Source organism: Anopheles merus, unplaced genomic scaffold (genome assembly GCF_017562075.2).
Source record: "Anopheles merus strain MAF unplaced genomic scaffold, AmerM5.1 LNR4000091, whole genome shotgun sequence".
NCBI lineage: Eukaryota > Metazoa > Arthropoda > Insecta > Diptera > Culicidae > Anopheles > Anopheles merus.
The window spans coordinates 57,368-72,938 of record NW_024427671.1 but is presented as its reverse complement, the minus strand read 5'-3'; the positions used below and the strand labels follow the sequence as shown (position 1 = coordinate 72,938).

At 37.7% G+C, this 15,571-nt stretch overlaps 1 protein-coding gene and 1 long non-coding RNA gene across 2 annotated transcripts; both read right to left on the bottom strand.

Moving 5' to 3' along the window:
• Positions 1-3,269: 3,269 nt before the first annotated feature.
• Positions 3,270-4,307, bottom strand: LOC121601440. Its single transcript, XR_006006101.1, has 3 exons — positions 4,292-4,307; positions 3,655-3,720; positions 3,270-3,584 (listed from the first exon to the last, which is right to left on the bottom strand). It is a non-coding gene; the product is annotated as an uncharacterized LOC121601440 (long non-coding RNA).
• A 215-nt stretch (positions 4,308-4,522) lies between these two features.
• On the bottom strand, positions 4,523-6,532 carry LOC121601441 (tigger transposable element-derived protein 1-like). Its single transcript, XM_041930266.1, has one exon. It carries the CDS (start codon positions 6,374-6,376, stop codon positions 4,715-4,717), a length of 1,662 nt encoding a protein of 553 aa, XP_041786200.1. The 5' UTR covers positions 6,377-6,532; the 3' UTR covers positions 4,523-4,714.
• Between the last annotated feature and the right edge of the window lie 9,039 nt (positions 6,533-15,571).

Genomic DNA, 15,571 nt, shown 5'->3' with positions numbered 1-15,571 from the left:
AGCCTGCGTTCTAGGTGCTGGTGGAAAGGAAAGTTGATGAAAATCAGCGCCGGGATGAACGTGTTAATGCGAATTAGGATTCAGCGCGTTTCACAGCAAACCCTCCAGCGTTAGCTAGCGATTCCTTAGTCATTTTTACATTGCAGCAATTGAACTTATTGCGCTTTTTTTGTTTGATTTGTGAAAATTCAAATGCATCGCAGCAATGTGTGTAAACGGTTTTTTTAAGCGCCACAGCAACTCATGAGCATTGTCCACACGCGAGAAAGAGATAGCGCTATGGAGGGAAAAAGCACGGACGACGGCTGACAGCGATTGGCCGTCTGACGCACCAACACATTCAAACCTTCGACAGCGCGCTCAGGCGAGGGGTACGAGGCGGAGCCAGGGACGGGTAGCTCGACGAGCTGCTTGACAAATTTGCCGTTGGAGGGAAAAAGATGGCATGATAAAATTCTCCGAACGGCATGATCTCTTCCGTCGCTTTGCGCAGCGGGCTGCGCTGGAAACTGCTCGAATTTGCGCAGCGGGCTGCTTCGGGAAGGCCTGGCTTTGCTGGTTTGTAACTTGCGACTGTTGCAATACTTGCGTGATTAGTTGCTGCTGCTGCTGCATCTGTTGCTGCACCTGCTGCTGCTGCTGCATCTGCTGCTGCTGCTGCTGCATCTGTTGTTGCATTAACTGCATCATCTGCATCGCAGAATCGGGTGACTGCGCCGGCACTGATGTTGACGCAGTAAAATGCTGTTGCGATGGCTGCCCTACTGTATTCTGCGATGGCAGATTCACCGTTGGCACTACATTCTCGTTCGCGGGTGGAAAAATTTGCTGTCCCGTAGCAAAACCAGTCGAACGCAGCAATGATGATCTTCGCTGCTCTCCTTCCATGGGGAAATCCGATGCACCGTTTTCGCTGGTGCTCATCCTTCTGCGTTTTGCTCGAGGGCGCGTAATTTTTCGAACAGCACAAAATTTCACTCACAGTCGAATTGCAATTTAAAAAAATCCTTTTTTTACGTCGCTTTTTTTTTACTCGTCGCCACTTTTATGTTCTTTCGATCGCGGAGGTGGTCGAATAAAACTCACGCGTTACTAATAAACTATGTAACGTATATTCAACTTCTTTTGGTTACAATTTGGTGTTAGCTCCGAGCACGCTTCCTTGCTGACCGCTAGTTCTTCAGTGCGCGCTGGTGTTTGGCGGTCAACGTCCGTGACCGCGCAACCGATGACCCTCGGCTCGATCACACGCATATACGGACGTCACACGAAGCGTAAACTTTGGCGTAAACTGAATTTCAGCCATACAACCCTATAATCTTTTGACAGTAAGTTTACGCTCTCCTATACAAATCAAGCGTAAACTTTTTGAGTTTACGCCTCGTGTGACGTCTGTAATACATAGACGGACGACCCTTTACTGTCATCCGTGAGTTACCGCCGTGAATGAGTCCGGGTCAGGTTAGCTCACAACACACACCACTATACTAGCATAAGGTTAGATGCCGAACGACGAAGGAGCACGAAGTAGGAAAAATATACAGGCAGTCCCCGAGATACACTGTTAATGGGGACCGAAAACGGCCGCAAAATACCGCGTAACTCGAATTTCCGTGTAAGTCGAATCTCGTGGTTTCCAGCTAAAATATCACTAATTTTCGTGTAATTTTACAAGTAGGGGGCGTTTTTAGTCACTTTATGAATTATTTGATATGGTTCTGACTGAATATAACAGTTTTAAACCATTTGAAATTGTTTTTAACATTCGATCACAACGGAAATTATTTGGCAATTTACAATTGATGTGTCAAATCAGTACAATTTGCTCAAAGAATTGTCAAATTTAGAAAACCGCGTATCTCCGAATCCGCGTGCAAGAGGTACCGTGTATCTCGGGGACCGCCTGTAGTCAGTAAGATCTCAACCACTAAACCATAAAGAGTTAGAGCATTACCATAATACGATCATCCGAAACCCATCGCGAAAGATTAACCTCCCAAAGATCTTTAGCGTGCCAAAATGAGCTGCTTAAGCAATTCTGGCTATTTGAGTAGCCAATAGTTCGGCAGGTTTTGTGATTCAGAAAACTTTAACAGTAAAACAATGAAAAAGTGGTGTATATGAAAGATTTTATCCATATTTAATTTATTCAAACTTGTTCGGAATTTTAAAATCACGATAAATAAGTTATTTCTCACTTTTAATGCTGCCGAAAATAGGTACACTGTAAATGTTCATTTTTGACAGCTCAATGTTGTGGACTGCTGCCGAAACTTGGAACAATAATACACTTTGGATTTGGCTACATATTCCTTTTAAAATTGATCAGAACACTACAATGCGTATATCGACTAATAAAATGACCTTTCTTGTACCAGGTATCACCAATTTCACGACAAACAATGCACTAACTTAAAAGAAAAATAAATATTTGTAAGCCAGTTCGCGCCGTACGCTATAACTATTAAACTGTCATTTTTCGTCAATGGCTGCTCTGTTTGAATGTCGCATCAAAATGGCTGTCAAAACGGGCCAAAATAAGCAACATAAAATTATTAATTAAAGTGCTTTTTAACATCAATCTTATCAAAGTGATAGTGTTAAAATGATTTAAATAATTTTATCTATCTATTAACATAGATAAAAACATTTTCTGACCCGTATCCGCGATGCCGAAAATAGGAACAAAGCCTGCCGAAAACAGGAACAAACTGCCCAAAATAGGAGCAAAACCAATGTTTGTATTTTCACTAATATTTGTAAAAAAAGTGCTTTGAAACGGCAAATAAAAAAAATCATAAAATACTACGATAGTTTATCAATCAAAATAACATCACTTTCATGAAAAATAATAAAAAAGTAGGTGTATGAGCAGTTTTTGTGAAACTGATGCACTAGCCTGCTGAAAACTGGTACAGTTACCCTATAATACTTTAAGATAAATATTTATAATTTTTTCAACACTTTATTCATCAATTGAATGATAAAAAATAAACTCTGAGCTGTTAATTGGCTAATTTTTGACGCTAAACAATGTCAAAGCGAAATGTTGCCAGCAACATTCATCCCAACCGACATTATCGCGCGACATTTTCTAATTTTGTATGAGAAAAAACGGGCTCAAAACGTTCTCAAATCGTGCTCATTAGCAGCACTAAAGAGCACGTCTCTGCAACGGTGCGACAGCGTGTAACATACAAGTAGTTTCTCTACATTCTCCCTACAAAGACTCTTACTCTCATTTGTACATTCTGCACATGCTTACGCGCTTTATTTTACCTTCTTACTCGCACATACATATTTACAAACTCACACAATTCACACTGCCAAAAACCGGTGTGGGATACACACGTACCCGTCTTGCCTGCCTTCTCTCCTCGTTCTTCTTTTCCTCCAGCTTTGCCTTCGTCGAATGGTGTGTACGCGTCCTGCTTGCCTCCCTCTTGCTGCTCCCACGTGCTGCACTCGCGAGCTGGATGTTCGTCCCTACCTTCCAGCCGCTTCTCCTCCTCATCAGGCGATAGCACGTTGGAGGATCGGATCGTTCCTGCCTTCTTTCCTCTCCTGTTCTGTTTTCGGCACTCCTAGGGATAGAAGGAAATATTAAATGTTTTGCCAACAGCTGTTCAACTTAACGTCAAGCACAATACTTACCAACCAATTGAATATTGCTTCTATCGTGATCCGTGCTCACTTCCGTTCGTGCGTGTGTTACGATATCTATAGAAAACGAATATGATTTGATATCACAATTATCAATATACAGGGTTTACCAGCATAATAAACAACAGTCCACTTGTTTATAACAATAGTCGTTTTGAATAGACACCGCTGTCTACCACTTGCTCACACGTCAGATGGTGTAAGCTACTCTGTCCAATTCAATAACACAATTTTCGCCTTGGATTAGCAACTGTCAGATTCGGCACAGTTTGTTTTGTTGGGACAAATTTTGCCAAAACCAAACATTTTTAAACACGTTTATTTTATTCAAGCAATATGCAGTATAACCCATACATTTCAATAAATCAAAACATTAATTTTGTTAATTACACAACAACCACAATAAACCGTGCCGAATCCGACCGTTGTGCAATCGAAGGCGAAAATTGTGTTATTGAATTGGACAGAGTAGCTTACACCATCTGACGTGTGAGCAAGTGGTAGACAGCGGTGTCTATACAAAACGACTATTGTTATAAACAAGTGAACAGTTGTTTTATATGCTGGTAAACCCTGTAATTCAGTTTGATAAAGATTGATATAACCTTTTATTCAAAACTGTACTTACCAAATAGTTTTTTTTTCCGTACTGGTTTTAACGAGAGAAAAAACGAGCACCCACCGACGCGTCCTACCGCTTGCAAAATTTGATTTCACACTACCACATTTTCATGTGAACACGAAGCAGCGCCTTCCTCGTGTGGCTATACAGGTATTCCCCGATATATGCCATACTCGATGTACAGTCTTTCCCCGAGTTACGCGAATAATGCGTTCCGGAGACATTCGCGTAACTCGGATTTTCGCGTAAGTCGAGTTCTGCTTGACACATGGTTTATACCTAGTATTAAGAGATCGAATATTTAATATCACCGTTAAAAAAACATGAAAAATGACACACAAATTTAAGTCCTCCAATTTATTTAGTCCATTTTATTCGATCACATTCGAATTTTATTCGATCACAAATTCATTATTCATATTTTTTTATTTACAAAGTAATAAGAAAGTTGTCCATCGTTAATTGTTTTGTAGATTTTTTTTTGTCTTCCCAAATTTGTAGATAAATTTTCATATTTTCGCGTACACTCTTGCTCACTCTTGCAAATCTTTCCTCATCACTGTCCATCGCTTCGATGGTTGATAATGCCAATTCCAAATTGCTGAATGCTTCAGCTAAACCTTTTGTTGAGAAACATTTGTTTTCCTCTTCCATGCCCTCACTATCGTCCTCTAAGTACTCTTCGAGTATTTCTAGGGATTGCATTTTAATAAGCTCTTCATTAGATAAAGGCTCTCCCGCACAATTAACGAGCTCCTCCATTTCCTCATAGTTAACTTCTATTTCAAGAAAGTGTGCCAAGGAAACACATTCACCTAACACAGTTGATATAGGTTCCTGACTACTGTCTGGTGGTTCATTGCTAGCAAAAAAATGAGGGTAAATCTTTTTCCATGCCGCTTGCATTGTCGCTTGTTTCACTTCTTTCCAAGATGCTGCAACATTACTTATCGCATTCAAAATGTTAAAAGCTTTCCAAAACTGACTAAGCGTCTTAGACCCAGTTTCTACGATTTTTAATGCTTGTTCGAACGTATGTCGAAGGTAATGGGATTTTAAAGCAGCTACAACACCTTGATCCATTGGCTGCAACAATGACGTTGTTCTCGGAGGCAAAAATAAAATTTCTACATTTGGATGCATGTTGTTTAGTTCAATCGGATGGCCAGGAGCATTGTCAAGCAACAATAGCACTTTAAATGATATTTCCTTTTTTTCGCAGTACTGTTTCACTTCTGGCACAAAACATTCATTGAACCATTCAACGAAAATACAGCGAGTAACCCATCCTTTTGTATTAGATTTCCAATAGACCGGCAGATTGTTAATATTTATGCTTTTAAAAGCTCGTGGCCTTTGCGACCGATAAACGGCTAGTGGCTTTAACTTTAAATCACCTGCTAAATTACCACCAATCATTATAGTTATTCTATCTTTAGCTACCTTATAACCTGGCATTGTATCCATTTCTTTAGAAATATAGCTTCGGGTAGGCATTTTTTTCCAGAAAAGCGCTGTCTCGTCCACGTTAAAAATTTGTTCTGGAATATAAGAATTTTCTTCAACAATTTTGGCAAAAACATCAGGAAAATAGCTAGCGGCGTCATCATCAGCACTAGACGCTTCTCCATGAATTTTTACGTTTCGTAAATTGGTTCGTTTTTTAAAGCGTGAAAACCACCCATTGCTTGCTTTGAATGATTGTTCTTCAATATTCTCCTTATTGGATTTACGTTTAATATCGTGATATAACGATACAGCCTTCTCTTTTATACTTTTTAAACATAAGGGAATTTTTTTAGCTGTTAGATCCTCTATCCAAATTAACAATAAACTCTCCATTTTCAATATCGTTTCATCACGATACGGCGTTACGATTGTACCCTGCATCAGCGCATTGCTTTTCACGGATTCCAGGAAACGCTCCTTTGTTTTCACAATGGTCCTTATTGTCGACTCGGGACGATTTGTAGCACGGGCGATGGCAGTGAAACCTTTCCCACTCTCGAATAACTTCACTATCTCGAGCTTCTCAGCAAAAGTTATCACATTTTTCTTTCTTTTTACGGTATTTTTTCGAATAGACGACATCTTTACTCGCTGAAAATGATTCTGATTTGTTTTGAATGGAGTGAAATGACGATATGAAATTATGCAAATGACAAGTGAAGTTTGATTTGACAATTAAAGTGTGCATCATAAACTCAGCGAACTGTCAAAATTTCAAAACTCGCGTAACTCGAATTCGCGTAACTCGAGTGACGCGTAACTCGGGGAAAGACTGTACACGATTTCGCTATACGCTATTTTCTAAATTTGACAGTTCTTTGAACAAATTGTACTAATTTTAGAAATCGAATGTCAAATGCAAAATAAATTCCCTTTTGGTTGAATATTAAAAACCATTTCAAAAGGTATAAAATTGAAAAATTCAGTTGAAATTAGATCAAATAACTAATTTAGTGGCTAAAACCTACCACTTTATGTTAAATTATACAAAAATTAGCTATAATTTGACTGAAAACCTCGAAATTCGACATTCGCTAATATTCGAGATACGCTATTGCCTCCGGTCCGCATTGATAGCGTATATCGGGGAGTACCTGTATAACGATAGAAAGAGCGGGCGAGAGGAGAACGCTTGCGTGAACGATTGGTGTAGCAAGCAAAATTGGACAAGTCCCAGAAAAGCGAGACGCAAGAGTTTCTCTCTAACGATGGAAAGAGAAGAGCCATATGAAACATGAGGATGTTTGGTGTGACACAGCCAAGTTGCGAGCAAAACCAGACCAACACCCAGAAGAGCGAGGCAGAGAGAAAAATTTTCTGAATCTTAGAATAAGAAAAATGATAGATACACATAAAAATCGCGCGATAATGCCGGTTGGGATAGACCACCTCAGCAATACAACAATGCAACGCAACAATGTTGCGCGCAACAACATTAGACCGCTGCCTAAGCAGCTTCCTTATGCCAGTGTAATGTGTTTGATGACTGTTACGGTTGCCATGTGGTATGTTTTGGGATAGTCACGGTATATTCGATTTTGGGACGGTTGCTATGTAGTAACTTTGAACTCGCGTTGGTCAGGGTGGCCTTCGTCATCGTTTGCCGAATTAAGTAGAACTGAGGTGGATACTGTTTCGAAGCGGACGTTCGACACTTGATCGTCCAGGCGATCATAGAAACCTTTAGGAGGTTTCCCTTACTGGAAACGTTGGAGTTTAGAGGCCTTACCTTGGGCAGGGGGACATATCTAAACTCTTTAAATGAGAACTCGATAGATGTAGGATGGGCATAGTCCTATCCTGACAGTCCGAACGAATCTGACCTGCCATGATCGGAGTTGGTTTTATTTATACTCAAAAGAAGTTAAGGGTTCCTCGGGTTAATAAGGGTTTCTCACATGTGGTTCCGGGTTGTATGTTGGAAAGTTATTGTTTTCACTAAGCTAGTTACGTTTGTCTTTTGTTGACAAGAATGATGGTTCTTGTCACTAAGTTCCTGTTTTGGGTTTAATGCTTATACTGTTCCTGCTTTGGGTTATAATGCATAAAATGTTCCTGCTTTGGGTTATAATGCATAAACTGTTCCTGCTTATGTTGTACGTTTCGGTTGGTTCTGTTAAGTGTGTCACAATTGTTTTTATATGAACGGTGTGGCTTGAGCTCTTCCGGGTGTGTATGGTATGATCTGATTTGCTGAGTGTTTTATAATGGATGTGTTGCAATGGTGTGATTTGGCTTTCCAAAGTGTGTTACTATGTGTCTATGGCTGATAGTGTGTATTACAATATGTTCTGTATAGCAGATATGCTACACCTCCCCCCTTTAATAGAATAACGTAATGAATTACAATGATTGAAGTTATTCTCCTGTGTACTTAATTAGTCTGTTTTTGTGTACTGTAGAGGTTTTCTTTGTTGTATTGTTTTGTATTACGCAATTAGGCCCTTGGTCATTTACTACTGTGAAAGGTCCAATGTAGACTGGATCTAATTTTTTTCTGTTTTCATTTTCCAAATATACCTGATCTCCTATCTTTATAATAAGTGGTACTATATCTTTATTTAAGGTTAAAAAATTAAAAGACAGCAATAATTTTTGCTTTTATCAAATTTTCTCTGGCAATTTCGTTTGATTTTTGGAGTTTATATTTCATTTCGAAATAATATTGGTCAATATTATAAACTGGTTCTATTTTTGTTTTGAATATATCTTGTGGTAAATTCGCCTTTCTTCCAAATACTAGTTCGTATGGTGTGTAGTTTGTGTCTGAGTGTTCTGTTGTATTGTAAACAAATTCGTAAAATTTTGTCCAATCGTCCCAGTCATCATGATGTTCGTTTGTATAACTTCTTAGGTATTCGTTTAGACATCTATGATTTCTTTCTAATGATCCTATTGTCTGTGGGTGGTAAGCTGTGCTAAACGTCTGTTTGATTTTTAAGATTTCTGAGATTTTGTGTAATATTTCATTGTTATATTCTAGTCCTTGATCTGATTTTAATTCGATAAATGTTCCAAATGTAAGAATAAAGTTTTCTACCAATGCTCTTGCTATAGTATTTGCTTCTTTGTTATGGATAGGTATTACTACGATGTATTTCGTTAAGTCACATTGTATGGTTATTGCATACCTGTTGTTTTTGTTAGTTTTTGTTAGTGGTCCTACTGTGTCGATTGATATTATGTTAAAAGGTTTTGTTGGTGTTGTAGTTACAACTGTGTCTTCCTTAGTATGTCTAATCGTCTTATTAACTATGCATGCCTTACAATTTCGTACGTATTTCTTGATATCACCTTTCATATTTTTCCATTTGTATTTTTCCCTTATTTTCTGGTACAGTCTGTACTGGCCTATATGTCCTCCCGAAGGGGTCATATGATAATCTGAAATTATTCTCAGCCTTTCTTTTTCTGTTGTTATCCATCTAGTTGGAGTAAACAGGATTATTTCAAACTTGGTAATGGCTCTATTGGCTATTTCCTTAATAGTTTGTTGGGAATATTCTTCGAATAAATGATCTTCTTCTGACCATGCTAGCTTATTTCTTCCATATTGTTTCGCGATTTTGCACATTTCTAGAAGAGCAAACTCTAATGCTTGACTTCCATCATTTCTCAAAAGAAATTTTCCTAGTGCTTTACTATATGAATGGTTGTATATTATGAATTCAACGTTGTTCTTAATTCTCTGCGTACCTATTTTTAGTACTTTTCTTACTTCTAAAGGTCTATCTGTTTTCCACATCGCGGGGTGATCAGTCCCTGTTGTTGCGATTGGTTTGTCTTTGTTTATATCAGTTTTCTCGTTAGTTTTCTTAACCATGGCTCTTGTATTAACCATTAAAATCGTTTTGGATTTTGGTATTGATGCTTTTAGGTCATCTGAGTTAAGGATAATTCTTGATAGTGCGTCTGCCGCAACATTAGCTTTACCTGCTAAATATTCTATTTCAAAGTCAAATTCTTCTAAATCTAGTCTCATTCTAGTAAGCTTAGAAGTAGGATTTTTCATACCAAATAAGTATGCTAATGGTCTATGATCTGTTCTAACTATAAATTTTTGTCCATATACATAAGGTTTAAAATAATTAATTGCCCAATGTATAGCTGTAAGCTCTTTCTCGATAATTGGCTTATTCTTCTCTCCTGGTGTAAAACTTTTACTCGCAAACGCGACTGGTAAATCGTTTCCATCTGTTATTTGTGATAACACTGCACCACATGCCATATCCGATGCGTCTGTCGTAATTATGAATTGCTTTTTAAAATCTGGATATTGTAAAATTGTGGGTGAGAGTATGCTTTGTTTCAATGTATCGAAAGCTGCTTGACATTCCGAAGTCCATGCAAACTTAACGGCTTTCTTAATCAAATTATTAATTGGTTTAGCTATCTTAGCAAAATTCTGTACAAATTTACGATAATAATTACAAAATGCGACAAAACGTCTTGCTTCATCAGCATTAGTAGGAATCGGGAAGTTTTTAATTGTGTCAAACTTCGCGTCGTCCGGATAAATTCCTTTATCTGTTATTTTATGACCTAAGTACGTTACTTCTGTTTTAAAGAAACAACATTTCTCTGCATTTAGTTTAAGGTTATACTTTCTTAGCCTATCAAAAACTTTACCTAAATTACTGATATGATGCCGTGCACTGCATCCAGTAACTATAATATCATCTATATATACAAATGCTAGCTCTGGTGTTAAACCAGCCATAGCGATAGCCATCATCCTTTGAAAGCTGTTTGGGCTAATGTTGAGTCCAAATGACATTCTTGTAAACTGATAGTGACCTGTAGGCGTGGAAAAAGCTGTATATTTTCTGGAATTTTTATCAAGCTTGATTTGATGAAACCCTGACATCAAATCCAATGTGCTGAAATATTTGGCTCTTCCTAACTGATCTAGTATCGTGTCTATGCGGGGTAAAGGGAATTTGTCTGGTAAAATTTTCTTGTTTAACTGCCGAAAATCCACTACTAAACGCCATTTCTTCTTGCCTTCAACTGATTTCTTTGGTACTAATAGTATCGGTGAATTATATGACGAAACAGAATGTTCAATAATGTTATTTTTCAACATCTTTTCTACCTTTTCTATTGTTAGTAGAGACCGGTTCATCTTCTAAACAAAATATATCCGAGAATTTTGTGATATGGTTTTCTAATTCTTCTCTTGCTATTTGTGGAATATTTTCTATGCGAATTTTGTTATGAATTTTCTGAATTCGTTCCCTAGCTGTGTTTGGTTTTCTCTGTAGCTGCTCATAATCTCTTAAAGGTTCGATTTCTGGTGTATAGGTTTTTATTTCAAAAGAAACATCTTTATCTGTGGTATTAATGAATTTGATATACTGATTACGTTTTGAAACTATTGTGTTTCCGCAAAACACTCCTGGTTGGATTTCCTGTGATAAGATGATTGAATCCTCTGTCAAGTTTGGTATGGTTATTTTTCGAACTACTTCACTTCGTTTTGGTTAAATATAATTTCCATTTACATTGTCTTCTATTGGATGTGAAATCAATCCGTTATCAGATGAGAAGTATATCATCCAATTAACATAATCAACAATACATCTGTGCTTTATAAAGTCTTTTCCTAACAGTCCGTCAGAAAAAATGGATTCTACGTCTTCTATTATATGAAATTCGTGTATAATGGAATAATCGCCAAAGTGAATTGTTGTCATAGCAGTACCTAAAGTCTCTGATTCATGGTCACTAGAGCTTATCAAAGTTAATTTTTTAGATGTATTGATCTTGCAACCTGGTTTTAATTTACTAGCTTTAAGTACGGATACGGTTGCTCCTGTATCTATGATGAGTGTGCTATAGATTTCCTTTGCAATTTCTATTTTAACTTTAACAAAATTATCTGCATCAGTGTTTATGGTTAGTATAGGGTATTTTCTGATACTTGAGAGTGGCCTAAAAAATTATTCTGTTCTTCGGCTGTTACTGTGTTATGAATAGGCGCTCGATTATTTTGCCAATTGCTATTATTTCTATTTGATTGTACGTACTGGTTTCTGTTGGAATAATTTTGTCGATTTGCATGCTGATTTCTGTTGTTGTTAGTGTTATTGTTGTTATATCTGAAGTTATTATTATTTCTGTTGTTGTTCTGTCCATATCTTGCGGGTGGGAACCTGGGTGGGATTTGTGTCTGATATCTATTATTATTTGAGAATTTGTTGAATTTGTTCCTTCCTTGGTAGTTGTTTCCATACCCTCTATTGTTCCTGGTAGCGTTTGAATATAGGATCTTTGTCTGATCATTCTTTCCCTTTTTCGTTCTATCTTCTAGCTCCAACTTTACAGCTTGCTCTATTGCTTCATGCAAGGTTTCGAATTTACTTGATCTCATTATAATTTTGGTCTTGCCATCTTTAAGTCCATAACTCAATGCACTGATTCCTGATTTAGTTGCCTTTTTTCTAGCTACTTCTGGCGCTATCTCTTCTGCAATGTATGCCTCTTCTAGTTGTTGCGTTAATTTTTCAATAACGCTTCCAAAATCTTCTATCGTTCCAGTCTGTTTAGTATTGTCCATTTTTGATACTACGATCTCTGGTGTTACCTTTATGCTGCACCTGTCTTGTAATTTGCTAACTATATCTTCAATTGAAGTTGGGGCTTCCCCTACTACAATTCGTGCTTTTCCTGTTAGACGTCCTAGTACCAGTTCTATTACTGTTTTTTTTTTATTTTCTGGCTTTACTATTTTCTATAATACATTTAAGTTTGACACCACACCTTTCAAATCCTTCTCATTACCATCATACTTTGATATGAGAGAAGTGGTGATTTTAATCAATTCCATAATGTCAGCCATTTTTTCAGGTTTCGTTTCTATTGTTATGTCAAATTGGTTCTCTGATAATGTCGTATTTAACGAATCTGGATGTCTCTCGAAGTGTATTTTTATGCACTTATTTATTTCGTAGTATACGTATCTACTCTTTTTAACTAGCTTTGTTAATATTTCATCTTTAATAGACGATTCGTGCTTTCGTAGGAGTTCTTGTATTTCGTCGTATATTTCCTTAGTATTATCCCTTAATGTTGTTAACACGCAAAGCCTATAACATCTGTTCAGCTGTTTCACCTGATCATAAATTCTATCTAATATTTCTATTTTCTCGAATAGTTTTTGCATATTTATGCAGCCTCATCAGTAAAATTGCATATTTACGGTTGGGAGACTTGTCCATTCTCGTCTGCCGATCCAGATTAGGCAGTGATCTCGCCTTGTCTTTTCGTCTTCCACGTTGGGAACGGTTGTTCCATTCAATCACACTAGTCACATCTCGTATACCGTAGTCTCGTCATTCATTCTATCACCTTTCAAATGAACATCACTTCTACATAGGTATTGCTTATGGTTTCACTGCACTGCTTCTCATTACTCATGACATCATTATTTCCGTTTACTTTAGTTTTGGGGTCGATGCGATGTTCCTCACTTCAAGGTAGCTCTAATTTGCAAACTGATCGCTTAAGGGTTTATTCATAATGTTGTTGCATTTTTGCACGTTGAGGAAGGTTGTCAAAACACTTTTTTTTACATAATTGCTTTATATCACACTTTTTTCGCCCTTCAAACGGTTCATCACTTATATTTTCGATGAGTTGTCATTTTGTACACCACACTGTATTTGCTTTTGGTCGCTCATTCATAGCGATTGTTTTTTTTATATGGGTCACTTGTGCCAGCTGCGTTGTTCAATACAAATTTGCACATTTGACACTTTTATCCGTCGTATACCGGTTATGGTCAAAAACGCACTTTTTTTTACACTATTTGATGCGTTAGCACGACACTGCTGTACGTTACCGTTGTACGTATCACAAATAATTTGTTTATACTTCTGCCCGCCGATTGCAGATTAAGGTCACGGTCGCCATGTAATGTGTTTGATGACTGTTACGGTTGCCATGTGGTATGTTTTGGGATAGTCACGGTATATTCGATTTTGGGACGGTTGCTATGTAGTAACTTTGAACTCGCGTTGGTCAGGGTGGCCTTCGTCATCGTTTGCCGAATTAAGTAGAACTGAGGTGGATACTGTTTCGAAGCGGACGTTCGACACTTGATCGTCCAGGCGATCATAGAAACCTTTAGGAGGTTTCCCTTACTGGAAACGTTGGAGTTTAGAGGCCTTACCTTGGGCAGGGGGACATATCTAAACTCTTTAAATGAGAACTCGATAGATGTAGGATGGGCATAGTCCTATCCTGACAGTCCGAACGAATCTGACCTGCCATGATCGGAGTTGGTTTTATTTATACTCAAAAGAAGTTAAGGGTTCCTCGGGTTAATAAGGGTTTCTCACATGTGGTTCCGGGTTGTATGTTGGAAAGTTATTGTTTTCACTAAGCTAGTTACGTTTGTCTTTTGTTGACAAGAATGATGGTTCTTGTCACTAAGTTCCTGTTTTGGGTTTAATGCTTATACTGTTCCTGCTTTGGGTTATAATGCATAAAATGTTCCTGCTTTGGGTTATAATGCATAAACTGTTCCTGCTTATGTTGTACGTTTCGGTTGGTTCTGTTAAGTGTGTCACAATTGTTTTTATATGAACGGTGTGGCTTGAGCTCTTCCGGGTGTGTATGGTATGATCTGATTTGCTGAGTGTTTTATAATGGATGTGTTGCAATGGTGTGATTTGGCTTTCCAAAGTGTGTTACTATGTGTCTATGGCTGATAGTGTGTATTACAATATGTTCTGTATAGCAGATATGCTACACCAGGATGACGAGGATTATTTTTCTTTGTGTTTTATTTTCAAGCAAGACGTCATCATGGAAATAAACAACACAATTTTGTATTCCATGTATTCTTTATGCGTTCGTTTATTTGTGAACTGTAATTGTCCATAACGTTCACAGAATTTTAAATACTTTACAGTTGAGTCAAAACCACTTCACTTAGTATTATTACTTTAAATAACTAATCTATCAAACTACGAGACGGCGTCTGACTTTGACACTTTGACAAGAGCCACCTTGTACCGATGTCATGCATTAAAAAGCTATAAAGTTCCATCAAGTTTGGTACACATTCTTAAAAAGACTTAAAATTCCATCCTCAACCCTACAGATAGTACTAATCAGCCACAAAGTTCCTGAGAGTGCCGTGTGCTTGTTAAAAAGCATTATGGTTCCACCATGTACCGTTTCATCTCTTAATCACCCACAAAGTTCGACATCGAATGATTTTTCGTTAAACAGCCCCAAATCAGCTATGGAGTTCGAGCTGGCTATTTGGGGATTTTCAGGTCTATCATATTGCGCTCGGCATTCAAGAAAATTCACTCGAACGTTCATTTTGTTCAATTTGCTATCATTCGACATGTTGCTTTTCCGCCGACAGTTTCGAGTTGATGAAACGCGCAAATTTAACCTCACAAAGAATTTAAGCCACTGTCTACATTTGTAATTATGTTCAACACAAGTCTAGTAACACTTTTATCATTCATGTTTGACCCACATGAAAACAAAATATGGAAATTATTGATTTGAAAGAAGGGCTCAATCAGTTTGTTAACACTTACTCCGTTCACCGGTTGCTTCGACCAAGTGTCAAACACACTGGAACAAGAAAAGGTACAGGCAAGTCACAAGTCGACGAAACCTTCATCGATTCGAACGGCAAATATGATACCAGATTTTCTCCCGTTCGATTCTGGAGCTTTCGACGGATTCGAAAGTCGTTCGACGTATATGATGGGCCTGTTTTTCAGAAGGCCTGTCAAAATTTTATATGGG

Bases quoted from the DNA above. Each gene is read 5' to 3' on its own strand.
- LOC121601441 (XM_041930266.1), bottom strand. From the start codon at position 6,376: ATGTCGTCTATTCGAAAAAATACCGTAAAAAGAAAGAAAAATGTGATA.